The 27,537-nt window shown below is 42.2% G+C and overlaps 1 protein-coding gene and 1 long non-coding RNA gene across 6 annotated transcripts in view; one reads left to right on the top strand and one right to left on the bottom strand.

Annotated features, from left to right (window-relative positions):
- LOC147137971 (uncharacterized) overlaps positions 1 to 23,655 on the bottom strand; it is a 49,524-nt gene extending 25,869 nt beyond the window's left edge. The window contains exon 1 of the long non-coding RNA XR_015089344.1: positions 23,494 to 23,655. This is a non-coding gene — a long non-coding RNA (uncharacterized LOC147137971). The remainder of the gene's footprint in view (positions 1 to 23,493) is intronic.
- LOC147137970 (mitogen-activated protein kinase kinase kinase 7-like) overlaps positions 1 to 27,537 on the top strand; it is a 144,401-nt gene that overhangs the window by 13,424 nt on the left and 103,440 nt on the right. For 4 of the 5 annotated variants that reach the window (XR_015089338.1, XM_086049770.1, XM_086049771.1 and 1 more), the window contains 3 exons: positions 726 to 791; positions 10,729 to 10,774; positions 26,001 to 26,139. Coding sequence is in view for 4 of the 5 variants with exons in the window: in XM_086049770.1 (XP_085905896.1) it covers positions 726 to 791; positions 10,729 to 10,774; positions 26,001 to 26,139 (251 nt within the window). In the remaining variant the exon portion in view is untranslated. The remainder of the gene's footprint in view (positions 1 to 725; positions 792 to 10,728; positions 10,775 to 26,000; positions 26,140 to 27,537) is intronic. The other variant, XM_086049772.1, reaches the window with a different exon arrangement.

Genomic DNA, 27,537 nt, shown 5'->3' with positions numbered 1-27,537 from the left:
AACATTCAATAAGTAAACAAAATAAACATACCATATGTGCATTGTAACCCAGTAATACATAAATCAAAGATAATAAAAGTTCATCACACGACCTCACACTCTCGTCTCTCTTGCGATCTCTCTCTGTCTGTCTGACATACATCTGGCATAAGTGATCCAAACCGGAAGTAATTGTTTACAAAATATTCTCAAAATAAATAATTTCACCAAGGTTTAACAGAAAACCATAACCATGAAGGTTTACATCGTTGGCCACATAGGATAATTGCCTAAGTAATTTTTCAATACATTTGGAAGACAAGAAAAAACACATTAAAATTTTTTTTTATTGGTATTGCAACAAAAACTTCAATGAGATGGGTGGACAAGTAAGCGAAAGGAGAAACACTCAATAAAAAAAATTACTGTGTGTTCTAAAATTTTTTTGATTTTTTTGATTTTCCAACAATACTGAAAAATGACTTGGGCAGTTATGCTATATGGCTCATGATATGCAAATACACATACATAAAAATATTAGACTCAATCAAAGATTGTACTTGGTAGATTTCTATTGTCATGGCAACCAATCGAACGTCATTCGTTAGTAAAATAGGCGTCTGTCATTGACGGATTGACAGACTTTCTGTCAATAGTGACCTCTGCAAAAAAAAAATCAACTCATGAAGTTCATTTGTTGGATGAGTACTTAAAAACATAATTTGCCCCTTTTTGTCTTCGTACAGCTTCGCCAGCTCTCAAGAGTTAATCACCCGAACATTGTCAAGCTTTATGGTTCTTGTGACAATCCTGTAAGTATGCAACACTCACAAAAAAAAAATCATGTTAATTCATTCACAAGGGGGAATTCTTAAAGAAACACACAATTCAACATTAATTTTCCTTGATTCTATTAGGCAGTGTGTATGAAACAAGATTTAAGGTGATTAAGTATCAAAATAATGAATACCCTGTACGCTGCCATAGTGGATCTTTTTGACCAGTTTACTTAATCACCGTGTCGTGTTCCGTGCTATAACACGCTACTGTTAATGTTGGACTTGTTTCCTGCTCCGTTGTGCCATAAAATGCCGTATGGCAGGGCTGTTAAACTCATTTTTATTGATGGCCACGTTGTAGTTATGGTTTCCCTTGGAGGGCCGTTATGGCTGTGAATTTTGTGAAACCATATAAATGTTTAAACATCTTCACACATTATTATGTACACACTGCTCAACAAATTGATGTATAGCTAGTTTTAAAAACAGTAGACAACAATAATGGTTTGTTTTACTATTGTTTAAGTTAATGTAAAAAGGTATTTGGGAACAAGAAAATGTTTGCAACATCACAATACCTATGACAATTTTAAATTTTGGTTCCGATTTTAGCAAACATCATGGAAGTTGACATGCTTGATTTGCTTTCACGGGCCACATAAAATGATGTGGCGGGCCATATCTGGCCCCCGGGCCTTGAATTTGAGCCCAGTGCCATATGGCGTCATCAAGTATTGCCATAGTTTAGATTCCACTCCTAACCATGTCAGGTTTTATTTTCTTTGTTCAAGAAAGAGAGAATAAAAGACATTTGTTGCAGAAGTGACTCACTCAGCCTAACTCGGCCGTTAAATAAAAATAAGAAGGAAACTCACAATATTTTTGCATCATAAAGTTGCCAAATTGTATGTGTACGTGTAGGCATGTGATAATCATAGGCTAGGTTCACACCACATGTCTTAATGCTCAATTCGGATTTTTTGAAAAAGACTGTTTTTTTTTGTGTAAGCGTTCATATTACATTATAAATGTGACCTTGGTGTTGTCTGCTGTATGAACACGTGTCGCCAACGTGACCCACATGAGCAGAAGAGAGAGGGCGTCACTCAATGTATTGTCTACAGAAGTACTGTAAATGTGGTCCAGCGTGTCGGGGCATTTCTACAGTGAAGCGATACGGTAGGAGGTAGAAATAAATACAGTATTTGGTAAGGATGCGCCGATCGATCGGGCACTGATAATGATCGGCCCATTTCCGTGAAAAATTACGTGATCGGCATATTTGATCAAAGCCTTTTATTGCCGTTTTGCCGTGTTATTGTTGTTGTTTCTAAATGAATGCATCGCGCGGTTCGCTATATGGGAGGAGGTGTGGGCGAGAGAGGAGCAGCGGAGGATGAAGGAGAGGGAGCCGTGACACTTTTTGACTTAATGGTTGTTGTAGTGTCCTGGCTGGCGTCGGCTGTTTCCCACAGTAGCTGGTTGGACTAATAAAATGCGTTAATTATTCTACGTCTGAGGGCGTGGTCTTGGAAGCTAAAGAAAATTATCCTGTAGCTATCATGATACCAGACCAACTTTGGAGGACACTAGACCACCCCGGTTTTCACCAAAACAAGTCCCATCCAAATCTGATGTGGCATTTCAGAATAAAAGTCCCCTGAAATATGCACATTTCACTGTCACCAGACCTCATTTTAAAACTTCATTAAAAAATATGCTTTAGCTATCGTGACACCAGACCAGTTCTGGGGGACACTAGACCATCCCAGCTGTCCACCAAACAGGTCCCGTTCAACACTGATGTGGCATTTCAAAATAATATCCCCCTGAAATATGCACATTTCACTGTCATCAGGCCCGATTGTAAAATATCATTAAAAATTATCCTTTAGCTATCATGATACCAGACCAGTACTCAAGGACACTAGATGACCCTGGCTGTCACCAAAACAAGTCCCATCCAAATTTGATGTGGCATTTCAAAATAAAAGTCCCCTGAAATATGCACATTCCCCTGTCGTCAGGCCTGATTTAAAAAAAAAATCATTAAAAAATATCCATTCGCTATTGTGATACCAGACCAATTCTGGAGGACACTAGACCACCCAAGCTGTCTACCAAAGCAAGTCAGATCCAAATCTGATGTGGATTTTCAAAATAAAAGTCCCCTGAAATATGCATATTTTACTGTCATCAGGCCTGAATTTAAAACTTCATTAAAAAATATCCTTTAGCTATCGTGATACCAGACTAGTTCTGGAGGACACTGGACCACCGCAGCTGTCCACCAAACAGGTCCCATCCAAATTTGATGTGGCATTTCAAAATAAAAGTCGCCTGAAATATGCATATTTCACTGTCATCAGGCGTGATTTTTAAAAAATCATTAAAAATTATCCTTTAGCTATCATGATACCAGAGCAGTTTTGGAGGACACTAGACCACCCCGGCTGTCACTAAAACAAGTCCCATCCAAATCTGATGTGGCATTTCAGAATAAAAGTCCCCTGAAATATGCACATTTCACTGTCACCAGACCTGATTTTAAAACTTCATTCAAAATTATGCTTTAGCTATCGTGATACCAGACCAGTTCTCAAGGACACTAGATGACCCTGGCTGTCACCAAAACAAGTCCCATCCAAATCTTGTGGCATTTCAAAATAAAAGTCCCCTGAAATATGCCTATTTCATCAGGCCTTATTGTAAAATATCATTAAAAATTATTCTTTAGCTATCATGATACCAGACCAGTTCTCAAGGACGCTAGACAACCCCGGCTGTCACCAAAACAAGTCCCATCCAAATCTGATCTGGCATTTTAAAATAAAAGTCCTCCAAAATATGCACATTTCACTGTCATCAGACCTGATTTAAAAAAAAAACGTGAAAAAGTATATATTAGCTATCGTGATACCAGACCAGTTCCGGAGGACAGGGGACCACCCCAGCTGTCCACCAAACAGGTCCCATCCAAAAGCCACCTGAAATATGCATTTTTCACTGTCATCAGACCTGATTTTTAGAAAAACGTGAAAAAGTATATATTAGCTATTGTGATACCAGACCAGTTCTGGAGGACAATAGACCACCCCAGCTGTCCACCAAACAGGTCCCATCCAAATCTGATGTGGCATTTCAAAATAAAAGCCCCCTAGAAATATACATATTTCACTGTCATCAGGCGTGATTTTAAAGAAATTATTAAAAATATCCATTAGCTATCGTGATACCAGACCAGTTTTGAGGACACTAGACGGTCCCGGCTGTCACCAAAACAAGTCCCATCCAAATCTGATGTGGCATTTCAAAATAAAAGTCCCCTGAAATATTCATATTTCACTGTCATCAGACCTGATTTAAAAAAAAAACGTTAAAAAATATCCATTAGCTATCGTGATAGCAGACCAGTTCTGGAGGAAACTAGACCACCCCAGCTCTCCACCAAACAAGTCCCGTTCAAATCTGATGTGGCATTTCAAAATAAAAGCCCCCTGAAATATGCATATTTCACTGTCATCAGGCCTGATTGTAAAATATCATTAAAAATGATCCTTTAGCTGTCATGATACCAGACCAGTTCTCAAGGACACTAGACGACCCCGGCTGTCACCAAAACAAGCCCCATCCAAATCTGATGTGGCATTTCAAAATAAAAGTCCCCTAAAATATGCCCATTTCACTGTCATCAGACCTGATTGTAAAATATCATTAAAAATGATACTTTAGCTACCATGATACCAGACCAGTTCTGGAGGACACTAGACCAGCCCAGCTGTCCACCAAGGCAAGTCCTATCCAAATCTGATGTGGCATTTCAAAATAAAAGTCACCTGAAATATGCACATTTCACTGTCATCAGGCCTGCTTTCAAAACTTCATTAAAAAATATTCTTTAGCTATCATGATACCAGACCAGTTCTTGAGGACACTAGACCACCCCAGCTGTCCATCAAAGCAAGTCCTATCCAAATCTGATGTGGCATTTCAAAATAAAAGTCCCCTGAAATATGCACATTTTACCAAAATTTTATTTGATGAGAAATTACATTACAGCAGAGCTTTTTTTTTTCAAAATCCAATTTTCTTTGCTTTTAGACGAGAAAATCATGTTTGCGGTTCTTCACAACGTGTATTTAAGAAATACAACTGTTTATTCTAAATATTAAAAAGCAATTGTTCATTCTTTAATTATATGGTCTTTTTTGTAGTGTTTAATAAAACCTTTGCCTCAGTTCTCCAGGATTAACCTGAAAAAAAAAATAGCTCCATCAAGTTAGAAAGTTGGGGCAGGAGGCCCTGGGACAACCAAGGACACTCACGTATCCCGGGCAGCCTGGGAACATCTTGAGATCCTCCAGAAGAATTGGGAGAATAGGCTGGGGAGACGAAAGTTTGGGTTTCCCTGCAGCCTCTCTAACCTGACACCGGATAAGCAGTAGGTGATGGGTGGATGGATGGAAGTTCGAAAGTTGCTCCTCAAATAAAGTTGTTGATTCACAAACTGCTCTGTAAAGAAAAATATTTAGAGCCTTGGAAATTAATCTTGGACTACTTATTTATAATATTGCTTGTGATCGGTATTGCGTCGTGTCAAAGAGTAATTTTCTCTATCCCAGTGAAAGTGAAGAGTAAATGGTATAAAGTCGTGTGTCAAACACATTGAGTTCACGGGCCGCATTAATCCCACATTGAACCGACTAGAATATTTGTGGCCACATAAACTAGAAATAAGAATTTATTATCATTTTGGTGCAAATATTTAAAAGTACATTTTTAAAACAATCACAGATTAATGCAGTTGCTGATGGTGTAGTGGTATACTCTCTTGAGTTGTGTGCGGGCAGCATGGGATCGCTTCCTGCTCAGTGACACTGTCTGTGTGTGTGCTCTGTGACTGGCTGGCGACCAGTCCAGAGTGTAGTCTGCATGACTACAGATGACACGCCAATGCAAATGATGAGCAATCTGAAATGTTTGAACAATAACTCAATAAAATAAACCAATATTAATATAATATTTTTTATATACATATAAATGTATGCAACGTAAAGCGAAAATCAACCCAAACATATTTTTTTCAAGAATATGTTCCCGGCATACTGATTAATATTGTGTTTGTGGAATATGAGTTAAACAGCACAATCCACCTCTTTTTAGCCATCTCAGGCGGGGGGCATTTTAAACAATACAATACAATTTTATTTATATAGTGCATTTCATAACAGCTAGAGCTGGAACAAAGCACTTGACATACAAGCAACAAAATAGCCATAATACAACAAAATGGAATCAATTAATGAACATAAAACACTATAACAATAGACACTTGAAAAGAGCCAAAAATTAAAGATCGAATTAAAAGCCAGAGAATAGAAATGTGTCTTCAACCGGGTTTTAAAAATGGACAGAGAGGGGGCTTGCTTAACAACCAATATGAGGTCAGTCCAAAGGGAAGGACCAGCAGCCGAAAAGGCTCGATCCCCTCTGAGGCTCCGCTTGGTCCTCGGCACCTCGGGCAGCGCCTGGTCCACAGATCTAAGGCTGTGGGAAGGTGCATAGGAGTGGAGGATGTCAGAGAGGTAAGCCGGGGTGAGGCCATTTAATGATTTAAAGACAAATAGGAGAATCTTAAATTGAACCCTAAAATGCACTGGAAGCCAGTGAAGGGAGGCCAGAATTGGAGTTATGTGCTCGATCTTCCGAGTTCCAGTTATTAGACGGGCAGCAGCATTTTGGACCAACTGGAGACGTTTGAGAAAGGACTGGCTGACTCCAAAACTTCTGTCGACTGAAAATGACATCACAACTGCTCAGGGTCAGATACCGACCAATTATGGCTCAGCTTCATAACACAGGTCAGCTGTGAAAAAGGGGTGGATTTTTCTGCTTAACTCAAATTCCACAAAGGCAATATTAATCAGAATGCCTTGTTTCAACAAGTGGGCTTGCATAGAACATATTCTTGAAAAAAGTATGTTTGGGATGACTTAAAATATCCCAGTGGATGCAAACATGTGTCCTACTATATGAAACCTTTACTACTACTACAACTACTACTACTACTATGACAAATAATATTAATAGTAATAATAGGAGTAACAATAGGAATAAAAATAATAGTAATAACAACAACAATAAAAATAAATAATAATTTTTAATGATTTTTTAAATCGGGCTTGATGACAAATTTGAAAGATTTCAGGCGACTTTTACTTTGAAATGCCTCATCAGATTTGGATGGGACCACTTTAGGTGGACAGCTGGGCTGGTTCAGTGTCCTCTAGAACTGGTCTGGTATCACGATAGCTAAAGGATATATTTTAATGATTTTTTAAAAATCAGGTCTGGTGACAGTGAAATGTGCATATATCAGGCGACTTTTATTTTGAAATGCCACATAAGATTTGGAAAGGACTTGCTTTGGTGGACATCTGGGGTGGTCCAGTGTCCTCCAGAATTGGTCTGATAACACAATAGCTAGAGGATATATTTTAACTTTTTTTTTTTTTTTAAATCAGGTCTGATGACAGTGAAATATGCATGTTTCAGGGGACTTTTATTTTGAAATGCCACATCAGATTTAGATGGGAGTTGTTTTTGTGGCAGCAGGGGTGGTCTACTGTTATACAAAACTGGTCTGGTATCATGATAGCTCAAGGATACTTTTAAATGATTCTTTAAAAATCAAGCCTGATGACAGTGAAATATGCATATTTCAGGGGACTTTTTTTTTTTAACTGCCACAGCAGATTTGGATGGGACTTGTTTTGGTGACAGCCGGGGTGGTTTAGTGTCATACAGAGCTTGTCTGGTATCATGATAGGTAAAGGATCATTTTTAATAATTTCTTTAAAATCACGCCTGATGACAGTGAAATGTGCATATTTCAAGCGACTTCTATTTTGAAATGCCACATCAGATTTGGATGGGACTTGTTTGGTGGACAGCTGGGGTGGTCTATTGTCCTCCAGAACTGGTCTGGTATCACGATAGCTAATATATTTATTTTAAAAATCAGGTCTGAGGACAGTGAAATATGCATATATCAGGGGACTTTTATTTTGAAATGCCACATCAGATTTGGATGGGACTTGTTTTGGTGACACGCGGGGTCGTCTAGTGTCCTTGAGAACTGGTCTGGTATCATAATAGCTAAAGGATCACTTTTAATAATTTCTTTAAAGTCACGCCTGATTACAGTGAAATGTGCATATTTCAAGCGACTTTTATTTTGAAATGCCACATCAGATTTGGATGGGACCTGTTTGGTGGACAGCTGGGGTGGTCTATTGTCCTCCAGAACTGGTCTGGTATCACGATAGCTAATATATACTTTTTCACGTTTTTCTAAAAATCAGGTCTGATGACAGTGAAATATGCATATTTCAGGTGGCTTTTATTTTGAAATGCCAGATCAGATTTGGATGGGACTTGTTTTGGTGACAGCCGGGGTCGTCTTGTGTCCTTGAGAACTGGTCTGGTATCACGATAGCTAAAGGATCATTTTTAATGATATTTTACAATCAGGCCTGATGACAGTGAAATGTGCATATTTCAGGGGGCTTTTATTTTGAAATGCCACATCAGATTTGGATGCAAAAGGCAACGCAAATAACCAGGAAAATAATGAAATTTATCGGACTTGATGACCAACCTTTCTTGGTGGTGGAAGACACCATATTCCGCTGTCTGCTCGCCCACTTTGAGCCTCGCTAGCTACGTGTTTCCGGGATGCAAATACTTCGGACGTAGCTCCACCAGAGAGTGTATTGTCACATCGAAAGTTTCCTAAAAGAAGGCCTATTATCCTGTTTAAGTTTTACAAGTGTTAAATGGAGCTCGGATGTCAGTCCTGTGTCGATGTTGAGCCTAACAGGGAGTTTTTCACTCGCGTACTGCTTTTAATGACACTGTTCGAAATGAGGCATATTCCAAAAGACAAAATACACCTGGTATTGAGAGATAATGCGCGGAACATAGTGAAAGCTATGACCGATAATAAATGGGCGACCGAGTTTGGGGTGTATGGCACGCATGCTGCAGCTTGTTATGCATGATGCAGTTCTGTCACAGTGCCATATAAGTGGCATTGTTGCCACAGGGAGACGCATTGTAGGTCACTTGTGGGCAACAAACCCACTATATCATTTTATAATTCATGAAAAGACAGACAGTGACTTTTTTCTCGTTGACAAATGCACAAGATAGTTTGTCTATGCACAAGACAATAAACCAAGTTCCTGAGTCATTTCAATTTAGGAACTCATTGAATAGTTTATTCGAGTGAAGCCTGCATGTAACTATTTTTTCTACTTTGATTATATTCTGAACCATGCAATGTTTAGGTGGCATGATATATGTTTGACTTTTTGCATAATTAAGTCTGTTGAGACTGCTAATTATGTTGATCTGTTAAAAACTGTTCCTAAAAGCTGGTAATTTTTAAGGTTATGTTTTTCAATTATCTCTGACTGAGTAATTGAAGCAATGCACATTGAGTTAGTTGTTCAATATGTGTATCATCAAATTTTGTGCTAAAATAAAAAGAGGAAAAAAAATATCAAACTTTGAGTTTATTTTGAGTATTACAAAAAGAAAGGGGCACTGATTTGGTGAAATGGTCCATAAAATAGAAATATATATAACAACATATAACATACACGTTGATATATGTATATTTCTATATTCAGAAAAATCAGATTCACACTTTTTTTCTTAATGCATTGCCGATGTATTGGATTGGGACTCAAATTGGTAACGGATCGGGGTATCGGCAGATCACAGATCTCAAAATCAAAAGACTCAGACCTGAAAAAACGTGATCGGGACAACTCTACATAGGAGAGTGGGGGCACAGAAGAGGAGCCAGTATGCCAGAAGCCTTGATAAATCATAATACATGGATAAATGGCATTATTATGGCATACGCAAACAAGCCATAGCTCAAAGGTCCCCCCGTACGCTGCGGTCTCCTGTTTGGGAACATTTTGGCTTTCCTGTTAAAATCGCCGATGGGGAAAGGTATGTGGATAAATTCCAGAGTTGTGTGCCGACATTGCCACGTGGAGATTCTTTTTGATTCGCCAAAAAGGAAGACACACCCCTCAGTGTTTTGAGGATGTCGTGGACAAGATCTCTGCCGATTAAGAAGTACCATCAGTTTCAGAAAATGTTGTGTACCCCGCTGTTGCTGCTGAACAGGTGACTCCTCTTCCTCAACCTCAGATGACTGTGTGGAAAAAGAAGAGGTAGAGCTATCCTTGGACATCGGCCAACAAAGAAATGTCAAGCTGGCTTTTTTGAAGAGTACCCTATGCTTAAAACACGTGTGGACGAGTTCAAAGACAGTAAGAGCAAAAGAGAGGTGGTGAAGTAGATGGTGAAAGAGAAATATGAAGATGAGGGCCGCCCTGCACCAACCTGTTATATTTTTTTCGCTCAACAATGCTATATAGTTGCTAATAACAGAGTAGACCACGTGCTTTTCGTCAGAAAAGTTGGTGATTCCAACATTCACTGCCATCACAAGTCTTCGCTGCTCAGTGAGATACGGCCCTTAGATAAACTTCCTTACCCCTGTCTGTGGCAAGCTTTGGCAGATGGCAAGCTCCTTTAGGCAGTGCATTATTCCATTCAAAAGGAGAACTGAGCACTGCATGAGTTCCATTGTGCCCACCAGACTCCGCAATAACAGTGGCGGCCAACCTTGTCACTGCACCCACTTCACTATCATCCTCAAACATCGGCTGTCATCTATAGATTGACAAGCTTTCTTTTTAATCTGGTGATACCAGTCCCGCTCAATCTTACCTTAAAAAAATGGTATATTATACTGATTTTATATCACATTTTATCCTACTTTTATTAATTAACCTTTATGTGCTTGCAACTAAAGGGATATTTTCTTATCTTTTGGAATTGATTACCCAACATTAACATAACGTGACTTTGTTTTGTTTCTCAGGTCTGTTTGGTCATGGAATATGCTGAATGTGGCTCTTTATATAACCGTGAGTAATTTTGTCCAATAAAAAGTTGCTGATATTTGCTCCCCTTTTACAGTGGATATAAAAAGCTAACACACCACTTTTCAAATACCAGGTTTTTGAGATGTAAAAAAATTGGATGAAGACAAATCATTTCAAAACTTCTTTTCACCTGCAACGCACTGGTCAAAATTAATTTTCCAGCATTTAGTTAGTGTGTAAAGAATAAAAGTGCAACGATGAATGGCATCTGATTCCCTGAAAAAACATTTAAGATGATTAAGTATCAAAATAATGACATACCCTTTACACTGACGTATTGGACCACTGGACCACTTCACGTTATTCCTGTAACGTGTTACGTGCTCTACACTAACTCGACTGTTCATTTTGGACTTGGGTCCTCCTGGTCTTTTGTGCTATATAACTATACTGTTGATTTTGAACTTGTTTCCTGGTCTATTGTGCTAAAAAATGCTGTATGGTGTTGTCAAGTACAGATATTCCCATAATCAGGTTTCATGTTCTTCCTTGAGAAAGAAAGAAAAGAGAACCCTCACAACTCTGGCCAAGTTGGAGTACTGGCACGGGATACAGACACATTGGAATTGGAATTTTTTGAAAATGAAGTATATCAGTTGAAAAGCTACTTTGATAAAATATGACCTTGAAAATATGGTCCCAAAACAAGGCAAATTGGAAGGAAATTAAAAATGGACAACTTCCGGTTGAGTTTAGAGTAGGGCTTCAGAGACTTTTTGTAGGTCTTGGGCTGTTACATATGCCTCCAAGTTTTGGTAGATCTTGGTGAAACGTTCAACTGGGGCTAGGGCTGAACGTTTTTAGGAAATGCGATTTTTCTGACAGATATTGCTATTTCGATTCGATTTGCGATTTTCTTCAAATGAAGCTTGAGTGCATTTACAACATACAACATTTACAAATGTGACAGAAAATGACATCATACCATCAAATACATTAAAACTTATTGCTTAAAGTGATCAGCTGCGACGGTTCATTTTTCAAAAGACAAACTGAATTTATGTTTGTTTTTTTTTATCAGGAAAATATTAGCTTGCATTTTAACTTTTATCAATTTGTTTTGGAGAAATCAGTACAAAACTAATGAGTTCAGAACCGCCCACAAAATAAGAATAAGAATAAGAATAAGAATGCCTTTATTGATCCCACAGTGGGGAAATTTTCATTGTTACAGTAGCAAAGATATAGGTCACACAGGGGCGGCGGCATAATGTGGCCATTAATGTATAACATTGACGGCAAACATTTAGAATCAAACCTATGTAGATATACGCAGTAACATGTGTATATACACATGTGTATACACACCAACCTACATCTACATAAAAAATATGAGGAACACTCATTTCGGCCTGTACATAGTACAGAGGAAAAAATACTCTAAGTGACAGTGCTGCAGTGCTGTAGTGAAATGTAAGGAACAGCATTGGATAAAAATAAAACTAGACTAACAGTAGTGGGGAATGTTGAGTATTGCACGGTATTACAGTAGTGGGGAATATTGGGTATTGCACGATACGAGCTCAGGTGCAGGACTGCACAATTGCACTAATGACCGCCAGTTTGTAGAGACTACACAATGTTCTTGTTAAAGAGTCTGACAGCAGCAGGCAAGAAGGAACGGCGGAATCTCTCCTTTGCACAGCGAGGGTGTAACAGTCTGTCACTGAAGGTGCTGTGGAGTGCTGTTAGGGTGCCCTGGAGGGGGTGGTCCGGGTTGCCCAGCATTGATGACAGCTTGGCCAACATCCTCCTGTCCCCCACCGAGTCCACAGAGTCCAGGGAGCAGCCCAGGACAGAGCCGGCCCTCTTGACCAGTTTGTCCAGCCGCTTCTTGTCCCGGGCCGAGACGCCGCCTGCCCAGGTGACCACTCCCTGGAAGATGACCGATGCAACCACCGAGTCATAAAAGTTCCTGAGGAGTGTCCCCTGAACCCCAAAAGACCTCAGTCTCCTGAGGAGGAAGAGTCTGCTCTGACTCTTCCTATAGAGGGCGTCTGTGTTGTCGCACCAGTCCAGTTTATTGTTCAGATGAACACCCAGGTACTTGTAAGTTGAGACTCTCTCAACATCTGTTCCCCGGATGTTCACTGGTGCAGGTGAAGAGTGCTGGCGCCTACCGAAATCCACCACCATTTCTTTGGATTTCCCCGCATTGATCAGGAGGCGGTTCTGCTGGCACCAGTCCACAAAACCCTGAGTAAGTTCTCTGTACTCCCGATCATCTCCGCCTGTGATGAGGCCGACAATCGCAGAGTCGTCAGAGAACTTCTGCAGGTGACAGGTAGGGGTGTTGTAGTTGAAGTCCGAGGTGTAGAGGGTGAACAGGAAGGGAGCCAAGACAGTTCCCTGTGGGGCCCCCGTGCTGCAGAGGAGCACGTCAGACACACAGTCCTGTGTCCTCACATACTATGGCCGGTTTGTGAGGTAGTCCTGGATCCATGTGGTGAGGTGGTGCGCCACCCCCGCCCGCTCCAGCTTGTCTCCCAGTAGGGTGGGCTGGATGGTGTTGAAAGCACTGGAGAAATCAAAGAACATGATCCTCACAGTGCTCCCCGCCTTCTCCAGGTGGGAGAGTGAAGTGTGGAGGAGGTAGATGATGGCATCATCCACACTGATGCCAGGCTGGTATGCGAACTGGAGTGGGTCCATTGAGGAGCTCACCAGGGGGCGCAGGTGGACAAGGACCAGTCTCTCCAGGGTCTTCATCAGGTGAGACGTCAGCGCCACCGGTCTGAAGCTGTTGAGCTCCTTCGGGTGGGGGGTCTTTGGCACCGGGACCAGGCAGGATGTTTTCCATAGCTGGGGGACCCTGCCCAGCTTCAGGCTCAGGTTGAACATGTGCTGGACAATTCCACACAGCTGGTCTGCGCAGGATTTGAGGAGCTGGGGGCTGATGCCATCTGGACCCGCTGCCTTCCTCGCCTTCATCTTCTTCAGCTGGTTCCTCACCTGAGATGTTGTGAAGGCCAAGGCTGGACAGGAAGGAGTGGTGGCTATCTGGTGTAGCTGGGAGCTGGAGACTGTGGAGAAAAGAGGGGAGGGGGTGACACGCCCAGCAGGAGGAGTAGGTGGAGACTGCAGCAGGAGAGACGGAGTGGAGGCAGGCATCTGATCGAACCTATTGAAAAAGAGATTTAGCTCATTTGCCCACTGCAGGTCCCCCCCAGTCCGGGTCTTGGGTTGTCCGTGGCCTGAGATGGTCTTCAGGCCCCTCCAGACTCCCCTGGCGTTATTCTGCAGCAGCTGCTCCTCCATCCTCTTCCTGTAGGACCTTTTCCCCTCTCTGATCCTCCTCCTCAGCTGGCGCTGCACAGTCCTCCGCTCCTCTATGTTGCCTGACGCAAAAGCCCTCCTCTTCTCCTTCAGGAGAGCTTTTATGTCTGGTGTGATCCAGGGTTTGTTGTTGGAGAAACACCTTACTGTCCTGGTGGGTATGGTGTTCTCCATGCAGAAATTTATATAGTCTGTAACAGTGTCCGTTAGACTACTAATGTCTTCCCCGTGAGCATCGCTGAAAACTTCCCACACAGTTGTGCTGAAGCAGTCCTTTAAGGCCTCCTCGGCCTCTCCAGACCATCTCTGAACCGTGCGGGTCACAGCTGGCTGCCTGCGGACCAGAGGTTTGTACACAGACTGAAGAGCCACCAGGTTGTGATCAGCTTTGCCCAGCGGGGGGAGGGGCAGTGATGTGTATGCCTCCTTGGTGTTGGCATAGAAAAGGTCCAGTGTTTTATTGTCTCTGGTGTGGCAGGTGACATACTGTGTGAATGAAGGCAGAGAGGAGGAAGGGGAGGCATGATTGAAGTCACCAGAGATGAGTACCAGGGCATTTGGGTGCTGTGTTTGTAGCCTGCTCACTGCTGCAGTCAAGACATCACAGGCTGTGTCGCTGCTGGCAGCTGGTGGGACGTAGACAGTCACCGCGATCACGTGACTAAACTCTCGCGGGATGTAGAATGGCCTCATGCCAACAGCTAGCAGCTCAATATCCCTGCTGCAAAGCTGCTCCTTAATCGTGATGTGCCCAGGATTACACCATCTATCGTTCACAAACACAGCCAGCCCTCCTCCTTTCCTCTTTCCACTCTCCAGCGTCCTGTCCGCGCGTATGATTTGGAAGCCGTCCAATTCTACGACCGCGTTCGGCGTTAGCGTTGTTAGCCACGACTCCGTGAATAGCATCAGGCTAGCCTCCCGGAAGTCCCTCTCGTGCCGGGTAAGCGCCGCTAGCTCGTCCATCTTGTTGGGGAGCGATCTAACATTCCCCATGATAACAGACGGGAGGACGGGATGGTATCGTCTCCTCCTTTCCCTGCGTTTAACCCCCGCACGAGATCCCCGTCTCTTCCTCCTCAGCTCACGGGGGATATCGGGTCTCGCCCCGGGAGCCGGCGCATGGTTAGCACGGAGTGCTAACAGCTGATTCCGGCTGTAAACAATGGGGGCTCGGCTCCGAGCCAAGTCGCCGGACACGATCGCGCAAACAATAGCCATCAGCAGCAGCAAGAATACCGCAGTTTGGGTGTCCATTGCTACGCAAGTTACGACTATCAATTATACCAAAAAAGTATGAGGTAGAGTAATATTAAAGAACAAAAACACACGAAAAGGCTCACCGATGAGCCGGAGCTACTGTAGCGGGCTGCCACTCGCGCGGCGCCGGAAGTCAAAAATGAGCCATTTGGCCACAGCACCCATCCCCCTCCCGCCCCTACAAGCCTTTTGTGACGTCACGAGCGGGAGCGATTACATTTTGCCATTCAAAGTCGTAAATAACATCGCTAATATTGTCAAAATAACGAGGATCAATCGTCCCCAATACATGTGGACATCTCTTAGGCCCACTTCAACATTTGAAAACATCATATCACAATTAGCCTTTCCATGTGTGCCCAAAAAGAACAAGAAATGAGCAGCCTACAGCAGCTGAGGTGCACTTGTCACATATGTTGTCTCATGTCATAAGTCACCAAGATACTCAAACACATTGCGTTCATTAGCTGAATTGCTCATAGGTTGTTATAGATTACATTTAAAGTGTTAGCTTGACTTACTTTTTCTCATAGGTCCACCCCTGCGCGTGGTCCGGTGCCCTTAAAGTCCAACTTTAACATTTCAACTAGCCGATTGTATTTATCTAACATTGACGCACACAGGCCGGCCCTTCTCGCACGGCGATGTCGCTGTATCTCTGGCTGGACAGAATTAGAGCGTACGATGCAACAGACCTCCTCTGTAGCAAACACGATGCTGCTGGCTGGCTGACCAGCCGTGGCAAACATGGCTGAAGGTAGACACGAAGCATCTTGGCTGCCTAGTTTATACCTCCACCCACTTTCTCGAATCGGCCACTTATTAGCGATCACACGCCGCACCAGTGATGCCGAGCGGAATCTCAGGCAGAACACCGGCTACTGGCTGACCGGTGGCGGCGAGTGCATGAGCGGTGTCCGAGACACGAGCTCACTCATCGATGGACGGTAAGAATAAGATCTCCTTCTGCTAACTTTGACTGTTAGAAAGTGAAAGCTAATCCTGCCCCGACTAGCCGCAGGAGTTAGCGGGAGCTGCTTTAAAATAACAAAGCGTTTGCATCGCTAAATTACGATCAATTGTCACTAAAATTCATATGCACATTTCTGGTATTGTCCACTCTAACCGGTAATTAAAAAAAAAAAAAAAAGATCAGCATCAGCACAATATTTTTGATTTTGTGGAGGTGATAGTGGTTTTTCCTCATAGGAGCTAACATTTGATGTTAATAATAACTAAATATATAATATATATTTTGCCGCCTGCTTTTATATTTTCAGTTTGAAATGGACAAGAGTAGGAATGTTCAGATGAATTTTAATGGCAATTAATCAATTTCAGACACTAGGTGACAAACCAAAACAAGGAACAACACAGATAACAATGCTTGCCTCCCTGTGATGACGTAGACAGCCTGAGATGGAGAAAGGAAAAAAAAAAACCACGCCCCAAAAGTGGGCGGGCCAATTTGCGGCTTTAGTCATCACAAAAAAGCCCATAAATCACTACAGATTCTTTTAGGGGGGGTGAATTTTAGTGCTGACATTTTTTTATACAGACCTATTATATAAGTGTTGATGTTCAGCCCAATCAGGTGTCCCTTTAAGCAATATGTCAATAAACACAAAAACAATTTCCAAAATGTTGACAATGCTAAATTTGTAAAATATCTTTCGTGAAAAATTACGTGATCGGAATATTCGATCAAAGCCTTTTATTGCCGATCAAAACATCCGGTCACCCGCAGCTCATGCTTCGCAGCCTACAGCCGTGTTGCGTCCCTCCCCCTCTGCTCGGTGCGGAGGCGTTTACACCAACTGCGGTGGGAGCCTTTCTGGCGTAGCGTTTCAATTGAAGTCAATTTAGTTGGCGCGGGCGGGCGCGGTTGCGTGCTGGGCAGTGGGAATGATGTGTTTGCAGCTGTGGGACGCGGAGTGAAGCACCGAAAATCTGTCCATTCGCCCCATTCATCGCATATAAAACAAATCAACTTTTTTGCCATTTCGCCTCGCGGCAGCCAATTATCATCAGGCATACTACTTCTCACACTCAGCCAAACAGAACCAGATCTCAAAGTTCCCCCGTACACTGTGGTGTGTCAAACACAGTCAAACAGAGCCACTGTAAAAACTGTAAAAAAAAATAAAAAATAAAAAAAATAAGTAAAACATTCAGAGTGAACAGGACGCTGTTGTTATATTTATTACTAAAAGCTATTACTCTAATAATGCAAGGACACTAAAGAGGTTTTGTGACCCACATGATAATTTATTCTAACAAACTACTGACATTTGATAAAAGTCGAAGCCTGAAGACATCTCCAAACTTATTTTTCATCGTTGTGGTACCGCCACCTACTGGCGAAAGGAAGTACATGTTTTAATCTTTGATCTTTTTCTCCTCGCCAGTTAACCAGGTCGACCTCAGAATTGCTCGGAAGACTCTGTAGACCTACCTGATGTTAAAATACGATATTTGTGATTTTTCGCTAAAAGCTGTCGCCATAGCTACGGGCAGTTCGCAAATAAATGATTGATTTTGATGGTCTATACATGCATGAAATCTCACGAAACTTTGCATACACTTCAGGCCTGGTGAAATCATCTTTTTTTTTTTTTTTTTGTTTTACGTCACAAATGTTTAATAAATTGTTCGCTAGCGCCCCCACAGCCCTGGTTGTACTTTTCACCTATATCTATGAAAATTTGGTAGTATATCTAACAGGTCAAGACCTACAAAAAAGTCTCTTGGAGCCAAGTGCTAAACCTAACAGGAAGTCCGCCATTTTGAATTTACTTTACAATTCGGCATCACATTGACTTTAAAAGCAGCTGTAATGTGATCCACATGAAAATATCTTGTCAAAATGTCACATATTTGATGAGAGTCTATACCTGAAGACATCTCCGAACTAACTTTTCATCGTAGTGGGAGCGCCACCTACTGGCTAAATGAAGTACATGTTTTGTTCTTTCATGTTTTTCTCCTGGCTGGCTAGCCAGATCGCCCTCATATTTGCTAGGAAGAGTGTTTACGCCTTCATGATGTTAAATTACAAAGTTTGAGATTTAGCGCAAAAAGCTGTTGCCATAGTAACGCCCAGTTTGACAATAACTCAATGCTGATTTTGAAAATGTAAACATGCACAAAAACCCATGAAACCTTGCACACATAGAGGCCTGGTAAATGAATCAAAAATCAATTATTCAATTGTGCAATCTTTAAAAGATGGCTCGCTACCATCCCTTAGAATATTTTTAAAAAGTGACCCCGTTTGTACGCTTCACCTACATCTACGAAAATTTGGAAACAGGAAGCGACCTCCAAATAAGCCTCTTGGAGCCATATGCTAAACCTAAGACGAAGTCCGCCATTTTGAATTTAGTTTAAAGTTTGGTCTCACCTTGACTACCAAAGCTGCTGTAACTTGATCCACGTAATATTTTCGATTATTCAATTCCGATGTGTGAGCATCCCAACGTGCCGGAACACCAACGTTGCCAGGGCTGCGAGGGCCCTTTATAGTAGCTTGCAGCTCTAGTTAGGGCCCGAGTAGTGACCGCTGCTGGGTCCCTATTGTTTTTGAAGAAATTATTATTGTGTTTTTTTTCTGACCAAATTATTGCATTTTTGAACCCCTAAACATGCAATTTGCAATGTCATCGGGCCTGGCGAAAAATGTGATATTTTAACGTCGCCATAAACAGCGCAAGCGAAATGGCTCTGTAGCGCCACCTAGAGTAGGAAAACAAAATAGAATTCCAGCCAGTTTGACCAAGGCCTACGAAAATTGGCAAGCACGTGTAGCACCCCGAGATGTACAAAAAAGTCCATTGCAGCCATAGTCTAAAGTGTACAGAAAGTGAGCTATAATTTTTTAACGTCCAATTTTGGACCATTTTTGCACATTTACAGGGTGCATACTTTTGAACCCATGTCCCAGAGGATTATGCCAATTGACTTCAAACTTCGTATATATCATCTTAACACCTCGGGCAACAACTGGGAACATTTTTTTGAGTTTTCAATAAACTATATGATGGGGGCGGGGCATCAAATTTGGTGTAATTTTTTCCTTCGCCATACAGGAGAAAGACCTTAATAACTCCCCTGCACATGCTCCAAAAAATCCCAAACTTCACCTGTACGTAAAGTGTCGCGACCTGAAGACATCTATATGATAATATTCTATTATACATATAGCGCCACCAAGTGGCGAAAAAAGTTGTCATTTTTTTACATTTCTGTTTACTGCACGGAGCCCGTTGAACGAATCCGACTGAAAACCTCTCAGAAAAGCCTCAAGACATTGATCTTGCTCTATGCCGAATGTTATAGATTTTCAGCGAAGGGCGTGGCCTTGGCGCTGCTGCAAAGTCTGATTATTCAAAGTGACAATAAATACAGTTTTAACTTGACTCAGATCATCCAAACTTTTCGACATTATTCATATTTGATGATAGCCAAAGGCTGAAGACATCTACAAACTTATTTTTCATCGTAGTGGTAGCGCCACCTAGTGGCTGAAGGAAATACATGTTTTTTTCCTTGATGTTTTTATCCTACCAGGTTAACCGGGTCCACCTCATCTTTGCTCGGAACAGTGTTTACGACTTCCTAATATTAAAAAACGAAATTTGTGATTTTCGCGAAAAGCTGTTGCCATGGCAACACGCAGTTCACAAAAAAAACAACGCTCATTTTGAGGGTCTGAACATGCTCGAAATCTCACAAAACTTTGCACATACATAAGGCCTGGCGAAATTACCAATATTTTTTTAGTTTTTTGTGTAATTTGTAAAAAAATTGCTCGCCAGCGCCCCCATCACCTACATCTACGAAAATGTTATAGTATATAAAACAGAAAGAGAACTACAAAAAAGCCTCTTGGTGCCATATGCTAAACCTAAGAGGAAGTCCGCCATTGTGAATTTACTTTAAAGTTTCGACTCACCTTGACTACAAAAGCTGCTGTAACTTGATCCACGTGATAATTTCGATTGTTCAATTCCGATGTGCGAGCATCCCAACGTGCCGGTATTCCGTCGCCAGGGCTGCAAGGGCTCTTTATAACTGCTTGCAGCACAAGTTTAACATTGTATTTCACACTTCAATGTAAACAGCAGCAAAATATTAAACATATTTTAAGCAAAAAAATAAAAAGAGCAGGTGCATTAGACCCTTGAGTCAATTAAAAAAAAATAGAAGAAAAAATAAAAAACCTCTAAAGGCCCTGATACACCAAAATGACGTTCACCAACAGTGACAGACGCTTACCCCCTGTGGCGTCTGGCCGGCTGTGGGCACGTCATGCTGACAAAACACACCGTAACGACAAACAGCGACGCTGACCATTAAAGTACCTTCTGCGCATGCATAAGATGTAATACCCTTCCATACCATCGGCGGCGGTAGTCGCCAATCTTCCTTTTTATAGCTGAAATACTTTCATATTTTGGATGTTGACTTTCTTTTGGGGACTAAATCCACTGCCGCTTTTGCCGCTGTCATCTCCTCGCCTGTTAGCAGACAGCAGAGTGGAGGGGGAGGGGCCGGTGACTGATTGGCAGGAAGGAGGGGGTGAGCGAGACAGGCTGTGTAGCACGGAGTAGCTTGCTGGTTTTTTGAAGCAAAACAAAAGTTTTGCAATCGCGATGTTCAAAAGACACATCGTGCAGGCCTAATCTCCACCCTTACGCGGTTCTAGTCAGGCTTTAGTAAAAAGTCTAGTGTACACCTAAGCACTTATTTTGCTATTCTCGACATTTCACTTTAGCGATTAGCACACTTAATGACCCCTCATTCGCCTCCGTAGTGAAAACGATACTTGTTAGTGGGGTCGTTTATTTCTAACAACTGAGATGATGTGCAGCACGCAGCTCGTTGCTGCTTTGCACGGACTTACATATAGTATAAATAAAGTCAGTACTGCTACAGGGCAAGCTAGCTTAGCACCTCGCTTTCAAGCAGTCGCAAACGAAATGACTTCCGGGAGTACGGGCGACAGATTCAGAAAACAGATCAGCTGTGATTGGTCGTTGTGAGCAGTTGGGATGTCATTTTCAGTCGACAGAATACAAAATGGCCATCCCGAGAGATGGCTAAAACTAGTGCATTTTGCTGCTTAACTTATATTCTGCAAACGCAAAACTTATCAGAATGGCGTGTTTCAACTAGTGGTCCTGCTGGGAACATATTCTTGAAAAAAATATGTTTGGGTTGACTTCCAATTTAATGACTTAATTGTATAAATTCCCCGACATGCTGGACCACATTTACTTCCGCAAACACGTCGGGTGTTACGTCGTCTCTTCTTCTGCCCGTCAGTTTGGCAACGCATGTGTTCATACAGCAGACAAGACCGAGGTTTCATTTATAATGTAACATGAACGCTTACACACAATTTTTTTTTTTTTTTTAATCCGAATTGAGCATTAAGACCTGTGGTGTGAACATAGCCTAATTATTCATTACACACGTGTCAAGCAGACAGTTGACTATAAATGGGTGTTACAAGAAATCCAATTTTCCCATTTCATATTGTTAGCAATGGCACCACATGGAAGAGAAATGTCACGAGACCTGTGAATGAAAATAATTTCTTTTCACCGAAATCCTGGAGGCTAAAAGATCAACAAAACTTTACCTTTCAGTCAGAGTACTGTAGTTAAAGTGGTAGAAACATTTTAAAAAGATAAAACTGCTACCATCTTATGGAAACATCCAGGTCATCAACGGAAGTTAACGCTTCGACACTAATGTCTTCTGATGAGAAGGGTTCAAGAAAATTGACATGCAAGTTCACTGCAGTTGTCAAAGCAATACAACATACAATACAATACATTTTTCTTTATATAGTGCAGTTCATAACAGCTAGTGCTGTAACAAAGCACTTTACACACAAACAACAAGATAGCCGTAATACAACAAAATGGAATCAATAAATTAACATCAAACACTATATACAATAGACACTGGAAATTTCAGGTCGGATCAAAAGCCAGAGAATACAAACGTGTCTTCCACCGGGATTTAAAAGTGGACAGAGAGTAGGCTTGCCTGATATTCAATGGAAGGTCAGTCCAAAGGGGAGGACCAGCAGCCAAAAAGGCTCGATCCCCTCTGAGGCTCTGCTTGGTCCTCGGCACTTCGAGCAGTGCCTGGTCCGCAGACCTGAGGCTGCCGGAAGGTGCGTAGGAGTGGAGGAGCTCATAGAGGTACGCTGGGGCGAGGCCATTTATGATTTATAGACAAATAGTAGAATCTTAAATTGAACCCTAAACTGCACTGGGAGCCAGTGAAGGGAGGCCAGAATTGGTGTTGTGTGCTCCATCTTCCGAGCTCCAGTTAGTAGGCGGACAGCAGCATTTTGGACCAACTGGAGACGTTTGAGAGAGAACCGGCTGATTCCAAAATAAAGTGTATTACAGTCATCTAGCCGAGATGTAACAAAGGCATAGGTAACTGTTTCTAAGTGCTAATGGGAAAGGAGGGGCTTTACCTTAGCCAGCGGTCTAAGGTGAAATAAGCTGGACAGCGCTGATTTGCTGGTCCAATTTAAGATCACTGTCCATTTTAAAACAAAAGTTTAAGACTGTTGGCTTTAGATATAAAGCCAGGGGGCCAGGTCAACAAGGTGGGATGTAGAGAGCCACTGGGAGTGCACCACTTTTTCCAGATTTTTAAACATAAAAGGCAACTTGGAAATGGGTCTAAAATTGGATAGCACAGCTTGATCATGGTCAGTTTTTTTCAGTAGGGGTTGCACCACAGCATGTTTAAAATGTTGGGGGACAACACCAGAAGACAGGCTGCTGTTGATAATGGCCAAAACAGATTTATCAATTGTCGGTAGAATATCCTTGAAGAAGTGTAGAGGAACGGAGTCATAAGGGGAGCCTGATGGTTTAGTATGGCAAACCACATCCTCCAAAAATGTCAAAGAAACCGGCTTAAAGGAATAGAACACTGCTGAACAAGGGAACTTGGACAGAATGGTCAAATGTGCTGTTCAAAAGAAGAACCCTAGCTATAGCAACCTTGTCATCGTAAAACTGCAGGAATCTATCGCACATTTCAGGGGACGGGTCCGTGCAAATCGGTTGACCGGGCTTCAGTTTGAAGTTGATCGTTTTAAAAAGAGCATGTGGATTTTGGCGATTTACCTGAATCAGACGTGACAAGTGGTCTCTCTTGGACTTCTTCACCTTTCTCTGGTAACGACGCCTGCAGTCCTCTAAGATTTGATAAGCGACCTACAGCCTGTCTCTTTTCCAACTGCGTTCAGCTCTGCGGCATTCCTGTTTAGCTTGCGTGAGTGCTCTGATCAAACCATGACTCCGGTCTAATTTTTTGCCGCATATTTTGTGATGGAGCCACAGAGTCCAAAATATCAAGGCAAGATTAATTGAACCAAGTGCTGAGTTCCTCTGTGTTTGAAGAGGGAACACAAAGCTGATCAAAGGCATTAGAGAACTGACTAGCAGTGAGGGGGTTAAAAACCCGGCCCCTGCACTCACTAGCGTTAGCTCTGACAGCACTGGAAAACATTTCATCAAAGAGCACAGTCATATGATCAGAAAGCACATTGTCCAAAACTTTCAAATTTGAGACCGATAGACCAAAAGATAGGACTAAAGGTCTAAAGTATGTCCTTGCTTGTGAGTGGAGCCAGAAACGCACTGCACCAAATTGAAATAGTCGATGAGTCTGAAAAAGTCCTTTGCCAGTGTTTTTTCAGGACAGCACATGTGAATATTAAAGTCCCCCATGAAGGAGATGCGATCATATAGCAGCATGATCTCGGCAAGATTTGAAAAGTAATCGTATTTAGGAGGACGATAGATAACAGCGCAGAACCCAGGCAACTTTAAAAAAAGTGCCCTCAAAGCTGCTGAACGATGTGGCGAATATACACTGTTTACATTTACATTGTCACTGTTCCTCCACCACGGCCTGAAGTTCTCAGAGCATCCAAGTAAGAACATGCTGGTGGTAATAGTTCAAGCATCACACTGCACTCACCGGCGCCGGTCCAAGTCTCCGTCATGTAGAGGAAATCCAAGTCATTGGAAAGGAATAGCTCCCTGAGGATAAACAATTTGTTCGCCAACGACCGGGCGTTCAACAATGCTATCCTTGTGGAAGCAGCAGCACCAGCAGCAGCAGCCGGTGTGTGTCACCTCCGATTGGCGGGCACTGGGAAGCTCGAGAAGTTGGCGGTTCACACGGCGTCCGATGGCGCGTGGTAGGCGGCGGCACAGCCGAAACTCCTCGGCGCAGCCGACGACGGGTGTCACGACAGGAGCCAGCAGCGGGGTCTTGCGTGAGCCAAAGCGCAGTACATCCGTGCGTCCGGGAGCGAGCAAGGGACGAAGCGTGCACCAGCTCCCTTTTCAGCCTCTCTAGCTGGCCACCACGTTTTCCTCGGTGCCGCTTCTGCCGTGATGGGAGCGCTGGGAAACGGAAGAGGTCCGTTGCGATGTCAGCGGGCAACGTCTTTGTCCAGCCATGCTCAAACGCACCCGAACTTCCAAGGCCGCACCGCAAGTCCAACAAAGTTTGGCGATCATACACTAGCAGAGCGTTTGTGAGTGAAGCACCAATCAGCCTAAACAGTAAAATGAGCCGAATTGTCAAGAGGGTTGCCGAACACACCGACACACTATACGGCATCTTGACAAAAAAAAAGCCAAACTGGGGTGACGGTTTCCCGTAACACAATATGGCATACACTAATCCATTCCAAGCCCCCCAAAATTCAGACAAATGTTTTTTAACTTAAAAAACAAAGATTAGAGTAAAGAATGAAAATGATGGTCATTTACCTTTAATTGCTGTCGTCCTCATTGCTTTTTGCCCTCTTTGGTTTATGTTCTCTCTCAGGTGTGGTTTTTGCCTGGCGTTTTGAAAAGAATTAAGTTAATAATGTGGCAACTGTCGATACGGGCATATTCTTTGGCGAGATCAACCAAACGCATACCCCTTTCATACTTTTTTATTATCTCTTGCTTTGTCTGTATGGACAAAAAAACCCAACAATTTTCTTCTTTTTTTTCTTTTCCTCGTTTATCCATCACTTTCTTGGGGTCCATAGTGAATACTGTAATTCACGTAAAACTATCGGAACACCTCATGCCCCGATGGGCAAATGACAAGGACGCTCCATAGACATATCAATCACATATCTATCTACTTGTCTATCTACACACATAGACACATGCGGTAGGGGTCCCTCTTAGCGAATGAGATGTCAGGAAGATGCTAGGTAAGAGCCAATGGCAGAGCAGCTATGAGTATGTTGCGTTCAGTAAACTCTGGAGCTGCGAGTAGCAGCCTATACTTTATTTTTACTTTTAACATCCTGAAATTTCTTTCGTAACAAGAGGCAATATCTTCCTGTTGAGGCGTTTCGTAACTTTAAAATTTTGTATGATGCGTTCATAAGTAGAGTTACATGGGTATATGTACAATATGTATACAGTATGTGTGTGTGTTTTTGTGGTTGTAGGACACAATCATGGAAAAAGTTTTGAAGTTATCTTGGTCTATTTTTTTTTTTCACCAAAAAATGACATTTGTGGTGTGTTGAATTTTTATATCCACTCTAAATATACAGGAGCACTGTGAACACCTTTTATAGAATTGCACATCTGTCTCTTGTCACTGCCAGTCCTGCACAGTGCTGAGCCGCAGGCCCCGTACACAGCCTCCCATGCTATGAGCTGGTGTCTGCAGTGTGCCCAGGGGGTTGCATATCTGCATGCCATGAAACCAAAGGCATTAATTCACAGAGATCTCAAACCTCCAAAGTAAGATTATTGAACGTGATGCACAATGTAAATCACAGTATTTTTTTCTTCTTACTTGTTCACCAGCATAGTGTTCCCATTTCCCTATAGATAAGTATAGGATATTCGACCAAACCATTCCTAATTTAAAAAAAGGCATCATGAATGGTAGGGAAGGAATTTCCGACCATTATCCATGGACATCCAAAGACTGGCGTTTGAGCAGACAGCTCGCCCATAACCTGACGTTTTCCATGGCCATCCATCCATGTTCGACACTGCTTATCCTGTACAGGGTCTCGGGAGTTTGCTGGAACCTATCCCAGCTGATATCAGGTGAAAGAAGGACTACACCCTGAACTGGTTGCTAGTCAGATGCGTTGCAATGCAATGAAATGAAATGCAATGCAATGCAATGCAATCGCGCATTTCATAACAGCTTCAGATGTAACAAAGCACTTTACATTAGAACAACAAAATGGCAGGAATACAACAAGTGAAAGCAATAAATTAACTCAAGACACTCTATACAATAGACACTAGAAAACAGCCTCAAATTGTCAGTCTCAGGTTTGAATCAAAATCCAAAGAATAGAAATGTGTCTTCAAAAGGGTTTTAAAAATTAACAAGAGACGGGGCTTGCCTAACAGTCAATGGAAGGTCATTCCAAAGGAAAGGACCAGCAACAGAAAAGGCTCGATCCCCTGTGAGGTACTGCTTAGTCCTCGGCACCTCAAGCAGTGTCTGGTCCGCAGACCTGAGGCACCGGGAAGGTGCGTATGAGTGGAGGATCTCAGAGAGGTACACTGGGGCGAGGCCATTTAAAGATTTTTTTTTTTTTAAATAAACAAATAGATGCATCTAAAAATGAACCCTGAAATTAGACTCTCATAAAAAATGTGAAATTTTGACAAGATATTTTCATGTGGATCACATTACAGCTTCTTTTAAAGTCAATGTGATGCCGAATTGTAAAGTAAATTAAAAATGGCGGATTTCCTGTTAGGTCTAGCACTTGGCTACAAGAGACTTTTTGTAGGTCTTGACTTGTTAGATATACTGCCAAATTTTCGTAGATATAGGTGAAACGTACAACTGGGGCCATTTTTTAAACATTTGCGACGTAAAACAAAACAAAAAAAAAAGATGATTTCACCAGGCCTGATGTGTATGCAAAGTTTCATGAGATTTCATGCATGTTTAGACCGTCAAAATCAGCATAGTTTTATTTGCGAACAGCCCATTGCCATGGCTAGAGCTTTTAACAAAAAATCACAAATATCATATTTTAACATCAGGAAGGTCTACAGAGTCTTCCGAGCAATTCTGATGTCGACCTGGTTAACTTTTGAGGAGAAAAAGATCAAAGGATAAAACATGTACTTCCATTAGCCAGTAGGTGGCGCTACCAATATGAT

The sequence above is a fragment of the Filicampus tigris genome, chromosome 13 (assembly GCF_054856515.1).
Source record: "Filicampus tigris isolate MCC_2025a chromosome 13, RoL_Ftig_1.0, whole genome shotgun sequence".
NCBI classification, from domain to species: domain Eukaryota; kingdom Metazoa; phylum Chordata; class Actinopteri; order Syngnathiformes; family Syngnathidae; genus Filicampus; species Filicampus tigris.
The sequence above is the reverse complement of the archived record's forward strand: the minus strand, read 5'-3'. Positions and strand labels throughout refer to the sequence as shown.